Source organism: Sinocyclocheilus rhinocerous, unplaced genomic scaffold, assembly GCF_001515625.1.
Source record: "Sinocyclocheilus rhinocerous isolate Xijiao unplaced genomic scaffold, SAMN03320098_v1.1 scaffold1708, whole genome shotgun sequence".
NCBI classification, from domain to species: Eukaryota; Metazoa; Chordata; class Actinopteri; order Cypriniformes; family Cyprinidae; genus Sinocyclocheilus; species Sinocyclocheilus rhinocerous.
In genome coordinates, this window is record NW_015648635.1 from 266,582 (window position 1) to 290,232 (window position 23,651).

A 23,651-nucleotide genomic window follows, 5' to 3' on the forward strand; every position below is an offset into this window, starting at 1 on the left:
ACCTTAAAACGCATAAACACATTTCATTACACCAAATACACAAAATAATGTTCTTTTTGTTCTTTTTATATGACCCCTTTAACTCAAGATGTCTGTGTTTTCAAAGTCTCAAAAAAGCATTAACAGAATTAACAGAAATTTGTACAGGGCTAAAGGAGACAATCCCAGAGGTTATTCGAAGGTAGTTAGTGGAAAAAAATCTTCTCTTTGTACTAGTTAAAGTCACAGAAGACTGACCAAAGAGTCTGGCGGCTTCTGTCTAAGCTATTTGCCGTTGATAGTGTTGGCTTTGGTTTCTAGCTGTTGCCTGTGACTCTTTGCAGGTAGACAAAGCTTTAGAACAAGGAGGTAAAGAGACTAGAAGAATATGCAGAAACGCATCTTTTTCTTTCGTGTTTTTCCTCTCAGCATCACATTTCACGTTTTCAGTAGAAACGGAGCTAGTGAGACTCGAGACCTACTTTGTGTACATTTTTTGGATGGCTGCAACAGTCTTGATACCTTGGTTGTGTTATTGATGTGATTTTAAGAAATGCCATTTACAGTTGGTGGTGCCGCAAACATGACTCGAAATTAACGTAAGCTACGTCGCGGGAAGAACGAAACGACAATTTAGGGTGGGGGGGGGCAAAAACAAATGAACAACAACAACAACAACGAAAAACAGCTTTTTTTCCTTTTTACATTTTTGTCGACATACAGGCAGTGACACTAATTTTTGATACTACTCATGTGCAAAAAATAACAGAGCAACAACTTGAATTGAACCAGCAATTGCATCTAACACCGACGACTAATGTGGCTTGGATATTCACAAACTTAAAACTTCTTTTTTTGGCAGTATATGTGGCCGTTGGCTTTCTACAAAACGGACTCGCTCCCGTTTCACTTCTGTCTTTTTTCGGTCCGTGAGCCTCGTGTTTGTTGTGTGAGGTGGCCGAGGTGATTCCAATGAAATCTTGTCCTTTTGTTCTTCCTTTTATGTTTGTTTTTAAACAGCAGACGTCTCATGTCTGTCCATCTGTGGTCCCAAAAGATCTGTGCTATAGATTTTCTTCGGGCCAGTCTCCAGATGCATGCTAAATAAATACTCCCGCCTGCTGCTTCCAGTCTTTTTGCGTTTGCGGTGGTTGTGGATTAGTTGAGGGGCGGGGCCTGAAAGGGGCAGAGCCCCGGCGGAGGGGTGGGGCAAAATAGTCATTCCAGATCCTCCGATAGGTTGCCCTCCTCAAGCTCCCGGTCATCATCCAGCTCAGGACTGTGATTGGCTGTGGTCACCAATGACATCGGACAGTCCTCGTCGTCCATGTTTAGTGGCTCCTCCTTAACGTGAATTAGAGGCCTGTGTAAGCGAAAAAATGATCTGAAATTTAGAGGAAGGTCTGGTCAAACACGTAAAAGATTACACTAATACGGCATTTATTTAAATAAAAAATACAGTACAATAATATGAAATATTATTAGAACATAAAATAACACTTCCTATTTTTAAAAAATATTTAAGTGTAAATTATCCCAGTGATCAAAGTTGAATTTTTAGCATCATTACTGCAGCCTTCAGTGTCACATGATCCTTCAGAAATCATTCTAATATACTGATTTGGTGCTCAAGGCACATTACTTATTATCAATGCTGAAAACAGTTGTGCTGCTTAATATTTTTGTGGAAACTGTGATACATTTTTTCAGGTTTCTTTGATGAATAGAAAGTTCAAAAGAACAGCATTTAGTTGAAATATGCATTTTTTTTAACATAAAAGTCTTTACTGTCACTTTTGATAAATTTAACGTAATTAATTAAATTTAACGAAATTTTGATAAATATGTAAATTTACGTATTTTCTGAATAAAAGTATTAATTTCTTTCAAAATCTTACTGCCCCCGAACTTCTGCATGGTAGTGTAATAATAATAATAATAATAATGGTCTTAATAATAATAACAACAAACAAACAAACAAATAAATAAACAAGATATTCAGGACCTAATAAAACAAGAAAAAGAGGTTTATTTTGCAATAATGACCATCTTATCCCACTTATTACTTATAAAATACATAAATGGATATTAAATATGATTTAAGTTCAAATTTTATTGTTAAATGAGAAGAAAGAGACAGGAAACTAGTACAGCTATACAGAAATGTGGTTGCCAGTATATAGTTTCCCCAGCGTTACACAAAAAATATTTGAAAGCAAAAATGCAGCTACTGACCAATCAGAATCAAGTAAAAGCCGCAACTCATCAACCACGCAAAAACGATTAGACATGCGCATTCAACACGGCATCCTTAACTCAAGATGTCCGTGTTTTCAAAGTCGCAAAAAAAAGCGTTAACAGCAATTAAACCCCGATTAATGAAGCACGTGTGGAAACGTGAAACCGTTGACAGTAAAATATGCTCGCCGCTGAGAAGTTTACTGATGGCACCTGCTATTTAAAAGGGAAAAAAGGAGTAGCTGCAGCCCCATTATAAATAATGGAGAATTTCTCATCCTCTCGCCCCTGGAGCAAAGAGGGGGGGTTTGTTGGGTAGGCGGGGGGAGAGTGGAGCTTTTTTTTTTTATCTTGTTAATAGAAAGTGCAGGCCTTCGTTAATATGCAGGGGCTATGGTGGCACTTCTCAAGTGAGGAGACAACCTGCAGCTAGACTCCACCATTAATCAACTTCAGACTGCCAGTTGCCTCGGACACCATGATCCATGTTTTTAACTCCAAATGGATGAATATCTTTACCGACTGTCAATAAATGTAGGGTAAAAAAATGGTGAAAAAACACGGAGCGGTTTGGCGAGGAGCGGCGAGATGCCGAAGAGAGGGCGGAAGTAGGGTTACTAACAAGAATAATAACTCTGTCATACACAAACAAGGCTTAACATGATCTCGAGCCCTTGGCAGGGAGAGAGGTTTGTGCTACCATGATAAATCTGACAAAACCTAATTATTTCTGACACGTCGGATGCATCAGGAAATCCCGCTGGACTGGAGAGAGAGAAAGAGAACGAGAGGAATCCTTATCAACTAGTCTCTGTATTAGGCCGTGTCTGGCTGCTCTCTCCTGGGTCACGCTCATCAATGGCACGGGGAACTTTGAATATGAAAAGAATTTTAAAAGGTACAGATTACTTTAATATTTATAGCAAAATAGATTAATATTCAGATGTGGAAGCGCCAGGATGTTTCTGTCTCCTATTCTCGGCTACGTGCGCTGGAGAGAAAGGGGGCGACTACACCAGACCACCACAATGATATATTTCATACCCTCAAGAAATACCTGCGAATGCGAACTAAAAAGTCCTCCTTCCTTTATTAAAGCAATTAATTCAAGCACAATGGTGTCTGGTCGTCCGACAGTGTAATCTTAAGTAAAGATATGCTCTTGTTGGCATGTCCATCGGCCATTACTAGTTATTTTTTCTTTGTAATAATTTGAAATACTTTCATATAATTTTCATAATTTATGGAATTCGTTATTGTAATTTCCTTTCGTTCTCATCATTTAACTGGCATATTAGCCATAAAAACATTGGTATAATGTTCACAATCATCTATTTTGTCATTGTAACAAAATGGTGCTATAAAAGACGTTTTTGACTTGTCACTGCTCATTACTAAAGTTCCTTCTAGTAGTTTTAGACATATAAATGATGCTGATGCTAACAGACATCTATTTTGCCATAATAAAATAGTGTAACTTTCTGCCCGCCACATTTATCACACAATAACAAACTGATATACACTTAAGGATATTAAGTAGCAACAAATGATCAAGTTTTAGTCTTCAAACGATGTAATTTTGGGTGAGAATATCCCATCATGCCTTGCTCTTGTTGGTATATTCACCTGCGATTGCAGAAGTTTTTGTGATTTTAATTTAGGGCCTTTCGCACTGCTTTCCAGAACTAAATGTACAGTACTAAAGTACCGGGACGATTTTGCGCGAACTATTTCCCAGTACCATTTAAAGGGTTTCATTCGCACCGACAGTGTGTACTAGGAAGTGACGTTAGCCGGTCGACAGCGACGTCATTTGTGAGCGGTGTTCAACAACGGAAAAAAAGAAGGGCCCTGTCCCAAATGGCACCCTAAACCCTTGCGGTCTTCCTCTGAGTCTGCACTTTCGTGACGTAATGCCGCTTTGACTGTCAGGTAGAAGTCTGCTGCGGAGCTCGCCCCAGTGCGGGCTCAGCAGAAGTGCGGATCGAGGGCGCATAACGGCCGCAAAGGGGGCGCTCGCGAGCACCCTTCTGAATGCTAAAATGATGAATGGGACACCCTACGGTCTCGTGGACTTAATGGACATGCGCACGCGGCGGCCATTGTAAGTCCGTAAGACCGCAAGTGCACATGAAGTGTTCCATTTGGGACAGGGCCAAGAACAACGTTAACAACAGGAGGATGGAGGACGTTTTGTTCCTTCGAATTTCAACTGGATTTCCTTCATTGTGTAAATGTTCAAAAGTGCCTGCACTTCAGCGTCCGTCCATCTATCGCTGTTCTCCATACTTGCGAAATAAGTTGACACAATGTTTATAGTATGTTTACACAGCATTTTAAATCATGGCGGGTGAGGGCGTTTTCGTACACGTTTGGCCAATCAATGTCTGTTGTCTAACCAGTTGTGCTGGTTAGACCCTGCTCCGGAGTAGGAGCTAATTTGGTTCTCGAAAAAGGCAGTCCGGTACTAAAATCGCACCCAGTTCCGGTGGTGCGAAAACGCCAAAAAGTGGGTAGTTCCACAATTAGTTCTGGTACTATGAAAATGTTCCTGCGGTGCGAAAGGCCATTTCGTCTTCATTTTCTGTTCATTACTTAAGTTCTTTTTTCATAGTTTTACTTATGCTGTAAAACTGTAATTTTTTAAAACTTTTTTTATTTATGTAAATTGTTCATTCTCATAATTTCTCTGCAATCTTAGCCATAACAATGATGTTACAATCTATTTAGGCATCAAAACGTAATATATAGTTAGTATGTTCACCTGTGATTAAAAAAAGATTTTTGTCATTGTAATTCGCCATATTTTTTATTAGTTTGTACATTTCACTGCCGCTACAGCCATAAAACTGAAGCTATAATGTTAGTAAACATCTATTTTGTCATAATAATGTTTGATGAGGCTATAAAAGACACCGTTGACCATCAACACTCACCTAACGTTCCGCTGGCTACATTTATTGTACAATAACAAACAGATATACTTAAAGATATTACGGCGAGACAAATGATCCCGGTCGGTCCGACGTTCCACTGGCCATTAAGCTCGACACAGGCCTTTACTCCTAATGTGAAGAAGCATGGCTTACAGCTTTCATTTGCATTAATTATAAATCAGCGGCATGCTTGTGAGGTTGGAGGAGGAAAGAGAGAGGAAGAGAGAAATGATTAGTCCTTGCCGTCCCTTCTCCACTGTATTAAGATGTCAGGATGAGTCATTTTGTGATTAATGAGTGGCTGGCATGAGAAAATCTGGAGCCGGAGTCTGTGCCAGTTTCTGTGTGTGTGTGTCTGTAGACACTGGCACAGCGCTTGAGTAAAGACGTTTCCCTTGTCCAAAATGGTCGAAGACAACTATGACTGCAAACACTACCAATTTCAAGTATGTTTGTGCAAGTGTGTGGGCATAATAATGTTTAAAATGTTTATTACACGGTTCTGTGGAATGCTTGATTCTGATTGGTCAGTTGCAGCAATATATACAGTATATATATATAAATAATGAGAAAATTTTAATTTTACTTAATTTTATCCATTGAGAATTCACTTGATAAAAAGTGAATTTAAAAAATAAAAATTTCAATATTCAATTTCAATCAGATTATCTTTGAATTTTGCTTGCAAACTATTATATTTTCTCCACCAAACAAGATACATACACATATAGTCTGACTGATGCCATTAAAGCAACATGTTCAGAGGAAGGTTAGTCTAATTGTTCTGTTTCTCAGGAGACAAAATGTGAATATGTTGTCCTCTTCATTATTAAATGCAGCCCAGAAAAAGCCATTCGCAAAACATATTTCTTCCATTTTGGGCATGCAGAGGTCATGTAACAGAGATTTCACCTTTATTGAGCATTTATGTCTTAACGCTTCAGCCAGAAAGAGAGAAAATATGACAGACGGACAGGCAGAAAGAGAGAGAGGGGGGTCTAGAAACACCAGACTTAACTGTGCATTATTAAAAGTTAAGAACCTGAGGGAGTGAATACACAGGGATTCTGTCTGGATCTCAGATTTGGCCCATTTCACACTACTGTCCCACTTCTGAACCAAACACACTCCTATTAACACACATTTTCAGAGCGTGCAGTGTGTTATTTTAGCTAATAGGGTCTTTGGTTAGCGTAAGCAACTCTGTGCATGAAAATGCATGAAATGTGTGTGTGTGCAGGTCTGACGGCGTGCAACACACTTCCCGCTGCCCTTAGCGCTCGTGCTACTATCTTTGGCTCAGTAAACACAGCCATCCAGCATGAGTGACATCACTGATTAGGGCGAGCACATGTTCTATATCACCATTCCTCCGACCGGCACCGCATTAATCTTTCATCAGCCTGTGCTCTCTCTCTCTGTCTCCTTCTTTCTCTCTGTGAGCCATTAAAAAAGATGGAAAGGCAAAGATTTTCAAGTAATTAATGATAGAGTTAGCTGCTAAATATTAATAGGAACGGTCTTGCATAAAATATAACATCTAAACCTCTGCGATGCGGACAGTGGGGTAATTACAAGAGAATCTATAATTACGGCAGCCTTCACTTCTTACCTATTTATAGGTAAGAGCTGTAATCCAAGAACCAAATGTACACTTAACCTTCAGGTCTAGATTATTATTCTTTTTTTTGTATGCATATGTAATTTAAATGTCATTTAGGAACCTTGCGAATATTCATACCACTGCTGGTTCAATGCTAAACACCTGAAAAAACTAAAATAATTTTTTTTTTTTTTTAATAAATAACACGTTAATAATTATTTTATTATTGCTAAAGTACAATATTCTGTTTTTTTGCTATAATTTCCAAACATCATCCCTTAACATTTAAGGTAAATATTTTAAAATAAATAATATTCATAATAATTTTATTTTATTATTGCTAAACTATAATAAATGCACATCATCCCTCAAAATTTAAGGTAAATGAGCAGTTTGAAACCCATTTTATTTCCATAAAGTGTGAAACTTGTGAGTAATGAGTAAGTTTAGTCAATTAAGTGAATTGAATTTTAAAGGTAATTTAGGAATGAGTGAATTTAATTTAAACAATTTAGGAACCTTTTGAATACTCATACCACTGCAGAATCAGTGCTAAAAATAACTGTATAATATTTTTTATAAATAATAATAATTATTCTGTGTTATTTTTATAATACATTATTTTAGGATCTTAAACACAAACAATTGACCACATATACAACATGCTGATGAAACTGCTCATAAAAAAATAAAATTTTTGTATTAATATTAATGATATTAGTAATATTAGACAATAAAATTATAGCCCACATTTCATGATCCAATCGAATCCTGTTGGATGAAATCAAGCCCTGCTGAATATTTTGTAAATCAGTATAGACTTTAAATGTGCTGTTTTATGTCTAAATGCACATATAGTGTGTGTGAACTCACAGTTGGGTGTGTGGGGAGTATCCGGGACTGCTGTGTCCGTTAGTGTCCAGGTGATCTAGTGTGCCGTTGAGATCTTCATGCGTGGTGACGTGTAATAGGCCGGTCGGGCTGCCGCTCATCAGTCCTGGATGACTCGCCCCCATCATTCCTGACGCGCTATTCATCAAGCATGGATTACCCAGCAACGGCAAAGAGGTCTCCGCCAACGCAGCCTACGAGAGAAAGAGAGAGCGAGAGGGAATAGTTATACTCAAGCATTTTCAAGCCTTTTCAGCAGTCGGCATGTCATAGCACACGGCTTCCAGCTCGTTCGAGATTATCTCCTCTTTTTTATTGAGTTACTTACGAATTATTGCTGAAGAATCAGTATGATAAAAACAGATGAGAACTGCCACAAAGTGGCAGGAAAAAAAACAACGGGAAAGTTTCGAAGTTGCAAAAACAATCTCTTCACCTTACAAGACAGGCCTCAAATGAACAGCGAATAAAGAAAGCCCGAGCATCCACATGATAATGAAACCATGCAAAACTTTACCTCAAAACAGTCAAAGAAAAAAAAAAAAGACTCCTGACATTTTTGCCTCCTGCACATTAAAGTTATATACAGTAATTAAATTTTAAAGTTTTTGCCACGAGCACCTCGCTGGCTGACACGGCGAAGCCAAATCATTTATGACAGTTTAGATAAATATTAATGATTATGCCCTCGCATTTGCACAGGCTGCTATCAATCTGAGGCCAGGCTGGCAGAGAAGGATTCCTGCCTCTACCACATGGTGTCCTTCTAGACTCTCACTGCCTGTGCCAACCTCACACATACACACACACACACGTTACCTGTAAGCTGGCGTTGAGAGCCGCCCCATAACCCAGACTGGATGGCAGGTTCTTGACCAGCGTCGGGCTCCTGAACACAACAACACAAATGTTGAAGTATATTACTATTAATCTGACTGTAACAGCATCTGAAAAACATTTATAGTGTGTTTGTGTGTGTGTGTACCCTGTTATCTTCTGAGATCTGCGTTTCTGATATTCCATTTCATCCACGGTCCACACTGCGCCCTTCACGTTCTCCACCCGGACAAAACACTTGTGCAGGCTGAGGTTGTGTCGCACTGCGTTCTGTTAAACATACATATATAAAAAAAATATAATATATAATGAGTACATTTACTTCAATAAATGTATTAGTGAGCATGATTTTTCAGTACATTTTATTTAAAAAAAAAACAAAAAAAACCTTTCTGCAGGTGTAATCAAGGCAGCCTAGGTGGGTAAAAATATTAACCAATAATATCACAGCTTATCATCTGCTGAACACTATTGTTGTTGTAACATGTTATGGGCGATTAAAACTAAATTATGGCAGTTATTTAAAGATTAAACTCCATAATAAGTAGGAAATGTAGATGTTTGAGGTTTAGAAATTAAAAGGGAAAAAAAATCTATCACTAATTAAAATTTCAAAAATATATTTATTCAATTCATCAAAATGACCCATAAACACTCTTTCATAATCAAGAAGCATGAATGAAAAATAAAGAAATATGGCGAGTCTTGTACGTCGCCATAAAAAAATCAAATTAAAACGTAGCAAAGAAGCCAAATAATAACCTTTGCTCATATTACTTTTTTTTCATGTTTTATTTGAGGGGCGGGTGTTTTTTTTTTGCTTTAAGAAAAGCTTCGCATGCTGATGAGAACCGGAGAAGCCTTTGAGAGGACCTGTGTCTGAGTTAAAATAGAAAGGGAAAAACGGCCGTGTATCTTATCGACACGCACCGCGCTTTCCTGTCTAAAAATAGAGAATGGTTTTTATTGTATCCTCCTTTTCTTTTTATCCCCGACTGACAATGTATTTGTTGGGACAGAGATACAAATGAGGCCTTTTGTACTGGGAAATAAAGTGTGTTTCCTGGATGACAGGGGCATTAGTGCTTTAGAGCCAAGTGGGTCTTAACCTCTCTCTCCATTTGTCTTGTTCTCCTTTGCTTTTTGTCTCACTGCATGAGTTATAGTGTGTACGAAGCCTCGGCCGACATCAACAACAACAAGAAAGGGGATGTAATGGAGTGCGTCTACAAGGCAAACAGCCATCTTTCAAATTAATTAACCAATAATATGCAGGGTGGGGAGGGAGGAAAAAATGAAAAGGAGACACTGAGAAAGCAGTAATACACCACGTCTAACAAAAGGTGCTGATGATTGAGTGGCTGGTTAGTAATTAGCACGTCAGAGCGCACACCTCCCCGTCCAGACTCGGCTATTAATTGCACCAAATTAGAAAACGATATCGGAGGCTGAATTATTCTTTCACTTGTCACAGAGAGAGCGAGCGAGATAAAGAGAGAATTCGTCCTTTTCAGGAGGCAGTTTACAAAGAGGGGTGATTGCCGTTAATCGGCCCACGTCCCTTGCAGGCCTCCGTAGCACGTTACCTTCCAGGTGGCGGCGTTGCGTCTGAAGTAGGCGAAGGTGCGCGTGAACCAGCTGTAGATTTCGTTGAGCGTTAGCTGCATGTCACCTGACTCCATGATACCCTGCGATGAGATGCCATTAAGCGGCGCGTTGCAAACAGGAATGCATCGAGGCACTCTCACCCAGATTTAATTCAAGCAGCAATTAATTACAATCTAATCAGGCTAAAGCTAATTTATTTAGAGGCCGCATTGATATTTTGTATGTGTTTGAATAATTCATGCCTTCCCCGCTGCTCCAACACTTGCGGAAGACCAGTAAATATAAACATCAAACAAGATGTTTTTACATGCACCGCCTTCTTGAATATTGCATCATTTTATATTTGCCTGTAATTAAAATGCATTGAATATTGATGATTTGATTTTAGCCTAATTTGCATAAAGAGCGAACAAAGAGCGAACAAAAAAAGATTCTACAAACCTGAGGACAAGGGCATGGAGTATTTGTCGGTGTGGTGTCTGCGCATGGCGCCCATGCAGGGCACGTTGGCGGGACTGAGAACGTTGGGCACCTGGGGCATCTGGGAAAGGGGCGTGACTGGAGCGGTAGGCGTGGTGGGCGTCTGAGGTAAGGTGGGGGGTGAGACAGATGGGAGATTCTTTGACATGGTGACGCTGGAGACGAGATTCAGCTGTAGAAGAGAGAGAGAGGGTGCTGGCTCATTCTTACAGCTGTGTTTCCCCTAATAAGCAAAGGAGGAAGCAGCCAATCTGCACTAATTACAGGATGAAATTGTATTATAAGAATTCGAATTAGAGCACGCTGTTAAAGATTATCTAATGATCAGGCTGTGAGTTATCCTGGCCCATCTCTATCCCATAAGAGTTCACTGGATGCAAAACACACACACGGTGAGAAGAACATCACCTGGCTTCCTGCCATAACCTGGTGCCTCGCTAGTGATCCATCTCGCTCTCTCTTTCCATCTTACCACCCAAACACGGAGTCAGGGTTTTTTTTTTTTCGATATGCACTTATCCTCTACTTTTTTTTGTGTCCCAACTTCACACGAGTGGAAAATTCCACCCTGACCTTTAGTCTCGCTGTTAATTCCTTCGAATGGTAATGACATCATTATTTTCAAACCAAATTGCCTTAACTGTGAATGGGCAAGCGGAGTTCCGGTGCTGTCGGAAATGTAAAAACGACCGCCGGTTGAACATCAACAATCGTTTGTGTCACGTGTTGATAAATAAAATGAAATGTCAAGCTGGCTATTCTCAGGTGGCTGCTCTATAGACAATTACAGCTCCACTTAATGATAATGAGATAATGCCTAACAGAGAGTGGCAAGCGCTATACCACTTTGCAAGAAATCAATGACTCCTCTAGAGGAATGTTGTATCCTGGCTAACGACTGGAACTAAGACCTTGAAAGGAAATTAATGACAAAGACGAGCGATCTACCAGAGGGACATCTTAGCAAAAGGGTAAACGGTTATGTTGTTGACATTACATCACATGCTAAGTAAATACTTGTGTCTTAAAGTCAATATGAAATCAAAATTGACCCCTATTACTTCCTGGTCTTATTATGAATACTTCATTGTTGCACATTATTAAAAATAAAATAAAAGCTGACATTTTATACAACAAATATTCTGTTTCATTTCAAAATATGCCACATATGTTGACAAAACAAAACAAAAAAACAAAAGATTTTTTATTACTGTTACAACACCCCCCCACAAACTTGATTGTGATTGTGTGATTTATGCTAAAACAAAAACTAGCTTTGTTATATGAGAGACAAATAAGGTTTTTGTTCTAAATTTATTCTTATTTGTATTCCCATCTTTGTCCTTGCTTGCAAAAATGTATTTTGATGTGTATAATACATTGTATAATTCGTCAGGGGCCGGGTCACGGCACCAGATTTGAGGACTGTCTCTCTTAATATCTTTCTCATTGCGGCCAAACCACCACATCAGCCTGTAATTACACACTACTCATCTAAAAAGGTTTTGATACACTGTCAAACACTGCAAAAAAGCACTTCATAATAAAGCCTATCAGTAGTGAGTGAGCGGGGAAACAGATAGAGAGTGTTCTGCATGTATATTTAAAATGTTAAGACAAGATTTTCCTCCTCTTTCCTCACTTGCTTATGGCAACAAGCGTAACATGTTTGCAGGCATACAATCCGGTGTTTGCAAAATGGAATTTATTAAAGCTTAACTGAGCAGGAGTGAATGAGACACAGGGATCAGCCTTTTACTACCGCTGCTCATCTGAATATATATTCAAGGTTGGCTGAGAGAAAGGGAAGGGGTTGGGAAAAAAGAGCCCCTCATTATTCAGGACTAGCAGCCTTGGTAACTTTGATTTTCAGCCATCCATGGCATGGCCAAAAGGTAACATTTAATGAAGTGCCATTCAGAGTTTAAATGGGATCGTATAACAGTGTACCAGCACCTTGTGTTGGGCTACTGATAGCTGTTGAGGGTTTGCCGGTGCTCATTTTGTCGTGCTAATAAATTCGCACTGTTAATATTTATCAAATGTGTGGGACGGTTCTCTGTCAGCCCTGTGTGTACAAGGGTGTTAAAGTACCGCCATATTATCTGTAACATCCCTGTTTTGTGGGGAGGATACACGTGTTCTCTTTGGTAACAGCGAAACCGATAACATTAAAGCATTTGCGTGAGCCCGACACTTGCACTAAGACAAAAAGGAATGAGCTGAAAAAAATCGCAGACCCTCGCTGATTATTTAAGAACTCACCATTAATTGCTCATCATCAAATGCAATTAGCAATCCTTTCATGTGCGGTTTATGTAATGTAATACTTCATTAATATTATTCATTCATATGCGGTCGTGGATTATAGGCTGAACGTTTTTTATTAGAGTCGATTTCACCAAGCTGCTGGAGTTCTGAGGATGAAAAAGGAAAAAAAAAAAACCCAGAATAATAAATCGACAGAGGTGAGCAGTCGATTCCTGATGGATTTACAGGATAATTATTCTGTCTTGTGATTATCTGCTTTATACGGTGGGAGGTGATGAGAAAAAAATTATGCTGGTGAAATTAGCTACTTGCTAAGCGGTGGCAACATGCTAACAATGTTTTCCTCCGCAAAATATTGAATAGCTAATAAATAATTCCAATAAATAATTATTATCACAGCCTGCTCTCTTTTGTAAACACTTTAATTTCCAGCACAACACTCTATGTCTTTTGTATTTTGTTTTTGATTAAGGTTTAAGAATGTCTTTGGGTGAAATCTGATGTTTTTTTGTCTACAGGGATCGAGACAGATGGGCCATTTTGATATATTGCTCCATTTTTCTCCAAATACACAGCTATATCTCTGAATGTTTACATATTACTGGTTATTTCTTCACAGATCATCTTCTCGCAGTTTCCATCTATCATTTCAAACTGTTTGTTTTCTGAAACGAAATGTCTTCCCCCTACTTTAAGTGCGCCTGCGGTGGCGGCGCTAAACATCTTTTACCGGCCAACAGGTTGTTTGCTGTGCTAAAGCCATCAGAGTGTAATGGCTCTGCGTTTTTGGCTGCGATCGGGTGTATGATTTAATGCTCTCTTGGTCCTGATAGGGTCCCAAGAAAGCAGGCATTACAAATCCCATTCTCCTCTCATCCTCCAGCTGTGTTTAGAGAGCTCATTTACCATCCGAGTCCTGTTTACTGTACGCGTACCAATATGCACTCACCGGTTTTGGTGATGGTTTGGGCTCTGAGGGCCTCATGTGCAAGTGTGCCATCATCGCCTGAAGACGCTCACGCTCTTTAGAAAGCTGTTAGCGGAAAGATGGCGGGAGAGAGAGAAAAAAGAAAACAGACCGGTTTTAGAAATGAGTGATTTTCCCCAGACTACCACAGTAATACATCTTGTTATCAAGCTTGTCTGCTTGTAATAAATCCTGCATACGGCCAGACCGGCTTCCTTAAGCTCGCCTCAAAGACAGACATAAAGCAGTGGTTCTCAACCGGTGGGTCGTGACCCAAAAAACAGCTAGAGGTCTTTTCCAATGGGGTCATGGACAGCTGCAAAACAGCAATGCTAAATGCAAATAAAAAATGCAATTAACCATACACTTGAGTAGAGTAAGGATAGAACAATAAACAGGCTAAACATCAACTTTCAAAAAGGAGAGGAAAACACATCATATATCTTCTAACTATTTCAGAGCAAATTCACCTGTCAGTTGGTAATATACAACATTTGTCTGTTTTATGCATTTAAACAAAATGTTGAATTTTGTCACGTCACTAATTTTGCATATTTCGTGGCCTATATAGTTCTTGGCAATATAAACAAATTGCATTAATAAATGTTACCATATAGAACCTTATTATAATGAATTAGGCATCATGAACTAACAATTAAATACATTTATTTACAGCATGTATTAATCTAGGTGAATATTAATTCTTAAACTTAAAGTTTAAAATATATGTGACCCTGGAGCACAAAACCAGTCTTAAGTCGCTGGGGTATATTTGTAGCAATAGCCAAAAATACATTGTATGGGTCAAAATTATAGATTTTTTTTTATGCCAAAAATCATTAGGATATTAAGTAAAGATCATGTTCCATGAAGATATTTTGTAAATTTCCTACCGTAAATAGATCAATTGATTAGTTATATGCATTGCTAAGAACTTCATTTGAACAACTTTAAAGATGATTTTCTCAATATTTAGATTTTTTAGCTCCCTCAGATTCCAGATTTTCAAAGAGTTGTATCTCGACCAAATATTGTCCTATCACGGCACAAGTGCAAGAAAATCAAACACCCTGCAGGACAACAGCATAAACGGTGAAACGGATCATGTTCCAACCTGCACGGAGAAAAATGATACCGTAAGCCTTTTCATCTATTAGCAAGTGAAAAATCAGAATGCACTTATTCACTTACTCAGTTTTATCTTGCACTTTTAAACATGCAAAGTTAAAGTCAGTGAGTGTAAATAGTATTTTGCCCTAAAATTGCATTCAGATTGAGTAGATTTGTGAAGACATGATTTGTAGAGTCGGCTGTATATTTCCAGTGATAGCGGTGATTGTTTTCTTGTCATTTATTAGTTGAGGTGTTTGTACATCTATGAATTGAACATTGAACAATATACATAACTATTCAGAAACTTCTCTTCCCTTGATCTTGCATGTAAAGCTTTGCTTTTCAATTTTAAAGATATGCAGATACACATCATTTCAACATAGGATTGTGAAATACCCAAATAAATTGCAGGCAATTATTTATATTTGTGTAACAGTAGCCTATATATGTGTCTTAAGTCGCTGGGGTATATTTGTAGCAATAGCCAAAAATACATTGTATGGGTCAAAATTATAGATTTTTCTTTTATGCCAAAAATCATTAGGATATTAAGTAAAGATCATGTTCCATGAAGATATTTTGTAAATTTCCTACCGTAAATATATCAAAACTTAATTTTTGATTAGTAATATGCATTGCTAAGGACTTCATTTGGACAACTTTAAAGGTGATTTGCTCAATATTTCGATTTTTTTGCACCCTCAGATTCCAGATTTTCAAATAGTTGTATCTCGACCAAATATTGTCCTATCCTAACAAACCACACATCAATAGAAAGCTCAGCTTTCAGATGATGTATAAATCTCAATTTTGAAAAATTGACACTTAAGACTGGTTTTGTGGTCCAGGGTCACATATTAGTATGTGTGAAAGTTCACATTAACCAAGATGAATAAATGCCAGAAAAGTATTCCTTCATGTAAAAAATTTAGGTATACAACCTTACTGCAAAGTGATTCCCATTTATGTATGATTTTGAGGATTTTTGTTACTTTTAAACAAGAAGAAGCAGTTTAGTACAGTGTTGGACACTTGATGTCCTTGGGTTCTGAAGCAAAACCAGTTGAGAACCACTGAGAGCGAGAGAGAGGTAGATTAAAGCAAAGATAAGAGAACCATTCCTCGTGGTGCGGTGATGGAGAGCTGAAGGTGGTGCTCGGAGGTCACGGAAAACAAATAGCACTTCATCTTTTTGTCAATAGCAGAATTTAGGTCAGCAAAGCTCTGACAGTAACAAGCTACTCAGGCCATAAATTAGAGGGTCCTGGTCGGCGACTCAAAGTCCTGTGGACACTGTTAGGGCTGGACTGGATCTAGCAGCTGCTGAGAGGTGAAGGGGTCCCGCAAACAGAGTGCCAGTCGGTCCCGCCTCCCTTCCTCCACCCGGGTCCTCCGAGGTCCAGTTAGTGCCCCGGCGATCTGTTATCATCAATCTAACTCACAGAGAGTGACAGGGACCGGTCCGCACGGCGCACCGCCTTGAACTCCGCCGGTGAGCCGGCATTCGAGCTCTGAACCGGGCCTCATTACCACTGACGGAGGACAAAAAAAATACAAAAATGCCACAGAGAGTGGAAAAAAAAGCCCAGAAGGACAGAAAACAGCAGCTCTGCTGTAATTGGTCACAGTGTAAGCACGCCGACTTTGTGGTATCAGCGAACAAGAGAACAAGTCAAGGGAGAAATCACAATGTCCGTCTGTTATTTTACATATAAACAAGAATTATTCATTGTTCTGTTTCAAGAGCCCAACAAATAAATAGGGAGGGTTTCGCAGAGCGTAAAAACCTTTAAAGGTTGAGGGGAACGCTTGGCTTGCATTCAGATGGCATCACAAAGGCTTAGAGGAGCCACGGTCAGAAAGCAATCCGCACCACAAAGGCGAGGCAGCTCCTTGCGTGTGTAAACGCAAGGGAACCGCTAGATTTAGATAAAAAATAAGCACAGGCCGCAATTATTCTGCAAGCAAAACTGGTTATTTATTTGAAATTAACAGAAGAAAGATGGATTTTAACCCTGTGTGCCGCATCCCATGATGCACCAGAAGGTGTGAGGCAAAGGACAGAGCGTTAACTGGCGGGAGAGATGGTCACAGCGCTGAGTAATAGCATCCCTCAATCACTGCTCTCATTATCTCGCCAGCATGACACATTAATAAGGTCATGCTCCAGCTACTGAAAATAGTGGCTCTCTTTAGAGGTTCCTTCAGGTGCAAAGTGTATTTAATTAACACAGTCCAGCCCAGATGCGCGCATATTAATTGGATGGGATAGAAAATAAGCACAAACCATGATTCAATTATAAAGGCCTGTGATGGTTTTCACCTTTGTTGGGATGGATTTGCTCAAGGTGTCCCTTTTGCATTTTTACACTTTATGCGCTGCAAGTTTTTTATGGCAACAAGCTAATTAACAAAATGTTTGGTGTTATGCTGCAAAAAAGCAGTTAAAGTTGAACAAGTGTGTGTTAAAGACAACATGATGAAATCAAAATCAAGCAAAACATGTAGGTACTGAAAACCTACTTTTCACAATCAAATCAAGTTCTGATGCATAAAATCCAGTCTAGCTCTGAATTACTATAATCTAAATAATGATTGTTTTCAAACACCTTTCCTGAACACTTTCACTATCTGCCACAGGATAAGCAGACAGCCCCACTTGCAACCTGCCAATGCTTACATTTATTAATTTAGCAGATGTTTTTATCCAAATGATAAATGTCACAAGCAATCATAATGAACAACATTTTCCATACACAATGTAAAGTTTCAATTATAAGATAGTACACAAACTAGGTAAAGCTAAGCTGAGTCAGGTTGGTTTAATGTTTAGATAATGCAACACTATTTTCAATTTGTAGAGAAATCAGCCTACAAATCATACATGCATTGTGAATGTCTCTAAAGTGATCGTTCACCCAATAATATCAATTCTGTCGTTTACTCACCCTCATATTATTCTAAACCTGTATGATTTTCTTGTGTGAAACAAGATTATAAGATAGTACACAAACTAGGTAAAGCTAAGCTGAGTCAGGTTAGTTTAATGTTTAGATAATGCAACAATATTTTCAATTTGTAGAGAAATCAGCCTACAAATCATACATGCATTGTGAATGTCTCTAAAGTGATCGTTCACCCAATAATATCAATTCTGTCGTTTACTCACCCTCATATTATTCTAAACCTGTATGATTTTCTTGTGTGAAACAAGAAAAAAAGATATTTGAAAAAAGTTTTGGTCCATACAATTAAAGTCAGTGGGGTCCAAACTAACTCTGATCTAAACTAACTTTCATTGTATGGACACCAAAGCATCAATACATTTTTCAAACACTTTCTTTTGTGTTCCACAGAAGAAAGTAAGTCATACACATTTGGCATGAGGTTCAGTAAATGATGCCAGAACTGTCATTTTTGGGTGAACTGTTTCTTTAAGTGCATATATGCTTGTATTCTTGTGTCTACTGTACCTGTATCTCTAGCTGTTGTACCACCTGCATCTGTACTCGGCACTGGGCGGTACTCCTGTCGTCCAGAGCGTGTTCACTGTTAAGGTGCCTGTGGGTGAACAGGAGAAACGGATGAGAAACCAACACACACACACACACACACATACACAGGCTGAACTAATAATAGACCATTGCTGTTGATCAACTATCACTGTTGTTGATGAATATGATTTCTGGATTACAGGACGTCCAGCCCATTAGCTTTTAACAAACCGCCACCGTCTAACAAGTGTGTCCCACGCTCGCTGAAAGCCGGTGTTTAACATCACAATAGAGCGACTGTCATGTGAATGAGAAGCAGCTCTCAGAACACAACGGCTTATGAGGGATGTTGGTGTACAAAAGGCTTTGCGCAGAGGTTTTGTCTTCTACATTTATCAAGAAATAAATACAATAAATGTAATTTAACTCGAGTAACGTTTAAAAAGCGCTTCCTACGAAGAGTGCATTATTCCGCCGACATATTAAATGTATCTACTCATCCTTTCATTAGAATATTACGCAGAAAAAAAAAACCACTTCAGACTGCAGGAGCAGTCAATGGCAGTTTTTCTTGATTGGATTTTGTCTGCAGGACACAAAAGAAGCCCGCCATTAAAATAGACCTTTATTCCCGGCAAACGCATGGAGGCGAAAAGGTTTTTAAAAGTGTTGTGATGTTCGGTAATGAGCCTCTATCTAAATTATCATTGGTGACAAACCCACAAAGCGCTCTTTTAGAAGACATGCTTGTGAAATGCCATTGCTGCCACTCTCTTTCCTGTAATTATAGGTTAGCTTGCAGACCCTTCAATGATCATTTACAGTACAACCTCCAGTGCATTAGTGTGAGCTTAAATTGCACGCACACACACTCGCACGCAAACACACACCCACCCACACCGAGCTAGTTTTAACACTACTAAGCATTTTCTCTATTCATTCTCTATTCATAGTGCAAGCTATTGTTTATGTGCAAAACGCAAAATAACAACGTATTCATAATCCTCCTCAAACACGCCAATCAAAGAGAGGACATTTGAGAACACAATGGCCGCCGCTACCTTTCAATTACGCCTATGCCCATTTAAAATTATTTCATTCCATCACGCCTGCTTTTGCTATTGTAACCATTTCAGGTCTAATGCTCAGATATTCTCCATTATAAATCAAGAGTGAGATAGCACTGAACATGAAGAAAAAAAAAAGGATGACTGGAGAGTCGGTGCCTTTCTCCGGCCCCATGCCTAATTGCTGTTTCAGAATGCGCATGCAAAGGGGCATTTCATTAATCATGTAATCAGGTCCCTCGCAGGGAACTAATGCTGCAAATACCCTTTTCATTTCAATGCTCATAATGCTATCTTACACACTAGATGTATGGTGGATGTCATAAATTACAGCTGCTTCAAAAGCCACGACTGACTAGATCCACCATCCCGACAGGTAGCTCGCTAAATAACACATCTTATCTCGCACGTCCCATTTCTCATTAGCGACCTAAATCTAGATCTAGATCTTAATCTTGTTTCCTTGTTTCTTTTAGGAACGTGAGGTTTTCTTTTTTAATGGAAGCCCGTTTCCTTCTCCAAGAGTAAATAAAATAAATGTAATTGTCAGAAAGTGTAAAATAATAGGTTCTTTATGCTTTTTTGGAGATAGAGAGTCACAATTATTAAAAATAGTCATAACTGTGAGATATATAAGCACAGTTATGAGAATGTCACAAGTCTTAGACATGAAGTCGCAACTGAGAGATACAAAGTTGCAGTTGTGAAACACTAAGAAACAATTGAAAGATATGCCGCAATTATGTGGAAAAATAAAGGAATTATTAAAACAAATATAGTCACAGTTGTAAGATATAGTTTCAATTATTATAAGAAATAAACTGTTATAAAGTCACAATTGTGAAATATTAAGCAGCAATTGTGAGAAATGAGGTCACAATTACCTTTTTTAATAGCCAGCAGAATGAAATAATTTAATAATAATAATTTATGCATTTAGCAGACGCTTGACTTACAGTGCATTCAGGCTATACATTTTTTACCAGTAAGTGTGTTCCCTGGAAATCGAACCCACAACCTTTTGCGCTGCTAACGCAATGCTCTACCACTGAGCCACAGGAACATAATATAGCACAACAGTCTTTAGCGAGTGCTAACAATAGCTAGAGCTAGTTAGTGCTGGTGATTACATCCAGATTACTGCATGGCTATGAAATATTCAGGCAGTAGGTGCTTGACTATGCATTGATAAAAGCAGGGGGCTGGAGGGGGGTTAGATGCAGTCACCAATATTTCTTAATGAGCCTGTGGTGCTGGGTTTAGTTCAAACAGAGAGGTGAGAGGAGAATGAGACGGGGCCGCCCGCTCGCTCTGAGCAAACATCTCTGGAGCCGCCTGTAATTTATGGGTCACTTTATAGGCATATTGATTTTTGTTTTGAGATGGGGAATGAGGGCTCAGACGGACAGGTACGCAACGGACTGAGAAGTGCATCAAAAACCACAGATAGAATGAAATCAGCTGAGTTAGGATATACTTAGGCCTTTCCAGCCAACATGGACCAATCAAATCATTTAGCTAATTCTCAAATGACTCACAATTTCTAAAGGACTCATCACCATCAATTGGGCATGGGCTTGATTAATCTAACCTGGGACTTCCTGTTGGCCTTCATTAGCGTCCAGTTTAAGACTCAGCACTCTAAGTGGCGGAAACTCGGCAGGTTGCTTCTCCAGTATTAAATGTTAAAGAGGTGAAAAGGACAATTCATTCCCCTGCAAAACCCCCATTAGAATGGGCAAGAGTTTGTTTACTGAGATACACAAGCTCATATTGCATCCACATGGGAAAGACACTACAGCGTTGACAGCACATCAATCTTTATTACAGGCCAGCGGGTATGTCTGTATTTTTCTCTCCCTACTCATCCTGACTCTTCTCAAACATGTGAGAGGAAATCAATAAGGGAACTAGGGCAGCAATCTGGAGCTTAAACAATAACAAAATCGCCTGCGTGGCAGAACAACATTAGAATGCTATGAATTCATTAGCCCCCTCTTATAGCTGCACATAACCCCCAAATAAGTTGCCCCGAATCAAACCCTCAAGATGCATGCTTTGTTGCATTAATACACACGTCTCGAGGTGTACCAGCTTGCTTGCACGCACATTCACACACATCTATTTGAACTTCAGAGCTAATATAATGTGCCAGGCACCTCTTGGCTACCCCTCTCCAGGTGCGCAGTGCATGAAAGAGTGCAGAGCTACGCTTAAATGCTGATCTTGACAACTTTCTCAGCAACACAACAAAGATTACAAAACCGTGGCTGGTTTCTTCTCCGCAAGCTACAAGCCTGTACAGGTTGGGTGAATCCCTCCGCCCCCTGCTTCCCCATCAAAGGTGCCATTTGAATCTGACACCTATTTTATGTAAACCATTTTAAGCGTGTGTACCTGGATGATACGCAGCAGTGACTGGCATCTCCGAACGACATTAAAAGCTTCTTTCTGACACCAACAATCGCTCCTCCAAGGCACGGCGCCACCCGCCATCTCAGATCATGCTGTCTTTTGTGGGAGCGTTTTCATGTAGGAGTTACAGTACGGGCGTCTCTGACTCTGGGAGCGAACGAGGGTGTCTCGCCCCCATTTCGACGAAGATTTGGAGGATGATTGCTGTAATGGCATCCTACCGAACAGGCTGTCAGATGCGGAGCATTTTTATTTAGTTCTCTTCAACCAATGATTTGCACACCAGCTGAATTTGGCGGGAAATGATCACATGATCTCTGATGTATGCTGTGCCGCAATGAACGTCAACAGGTGCGCAGTGCATGAAAGAGTGCAGAGCTACGCTTAAATGCTGATCTTGACAACTTTCTCAGCAACACAACAAAGATTACAAAACCGTGGCTGGTTTCTTCTCCGCAAGCTACAAGCCTGTACAGGTTGGGTGAATCCCTCCGCCCCCTGCTTCCCCATCAAAGGTGCCATTTGAATCTGACACCTATTTTATGTAAACCATTTTAAGCGTGTGTACCTGGATGATACGCAGCAGTGACTGGCATCTCCGAACGACATTAAAAGCTTCTTTCTGACACCAACAATCGCTCCTCCAAGGCACGGCGCCACCCGCCATCTCAGATCATGCTGTCTTTTGTGGGAGCGTTTTCATGTAGGAGTTACAGTACGGGCGTCTCTGACTCTGGGAGCGAACGAGGGTGTCTCGCCCCCATTTCGACGAAGATTTGGAGGATGATTGCTGTAATGGCATCCTACCGAACAGGCTGTCAGATGCGGAGCATTTTTATTTAGTTCTCTTCAACCAATGATTTGCACACCAGCTGAATTTGGCGGGAAATGATCACATGATCTCTGATGTATGCTGTGCCGCAATGAACGTCAATGGAGTAGACGGGGTTAATTAAACTTGTACTTTAAGGTATATGCAGTCTTTTGTTTGACAGTCATAACCAACCAGTTAAATGGTAACTCACTCAAAGGTGCTAAATTCTTGACTTGTTTGGAATGGACTCGTTAGATTACATCTAGCCCGTTTATAAAGGTACAGAACAACGTTGCCATTCTCAAAAGCTGTTTTCATGAATTGACTGGACATTTACACCCACCAAACGCACCAGATTATTATTTCACAGTTAATTACGGACCTAATTAGAATATTCAAATAAACCATTTTCTCCATTCTTTGATGGTGAGGCTCTTTCCTCGGAGTGGCAACGTGATAACCTGCAATCTCCAGCACAGCAAACACCTTCTCCTTTGATGTCCCCCACTCACGTCTCGGCAACAAAGCCGACCAATTACAAATGAGCTAATTAACTAAATTGTTGATGGAGCATGAAGAGTTAATTTCACTCCGTTAGCTGCACCATGACAACACCACACGGCTACGCAGGTTGCCATTAGCTTCTGCCTGTCAACGCTAGCCCATCATCCACTCACGTAGCCGTGGAGATGCATGGTCATTTGTGAGCGCCGCCTATGAAGGGCTGACAGGCGCCTTTGGGAAATCTGTTAGGAGACTCACCATCCATTTTGTGGATTTACAGTTAGGTACAAGAACTGAAGTCTGAAAACTTTATAAATTGAAAAATTAGTTTGTCATTGGAGGAAAAAAGTAACAACTAAGCATCAAATAAGCATTAAAAAGAGACATACAAAGGAAAATTACTACTTTAGGCCAACTGAAACTTTTTAAGTGCA

General features: G+C 39.5%; 1 protein-coding gene across 1 annotated transcript in view; it reads right to left on the reverse strand.

Annotated features, from left to right (window-relative positions):
- Positions 1-23,651, reverse strand: part of foxp2 (forkhead box P2) — a 104,771-nt gene that overhangs the window by 3,723 nt on the left and 77,397 nt on the right. Inside the window, exons 11-17 of the mRNA XM_016514831.1 lie at positions 18,397-18,484; positions 13,793-13,876; positions 10,530-10,744; positions 10,071-10,227; positions 8,633-8,754; positions 8,467-8,536; positions 7,630-7,841 (exon numbers count right to left, since the gene is read on the reverse strand). Of these exons, the coding sequence (XP_016370317.1) occupies positions 7,630-7,841; positions 8,467-8,536; positions 8,633-8,754; positions 10,071-10,227; positions 10,530-10,744; positions 13,793-13,876; positions 18,397-18,484 (948 nt within the window). The remainder of the gene's footprint in view (positions 1-7,629; positions 7,842-8,466; positions 8,537-8,632; positions 8,755-10,070; positions 10,228-10,529; positions 10,745-13,792; positions 13,877-18,396; positions 18,485-23,651) is intronic.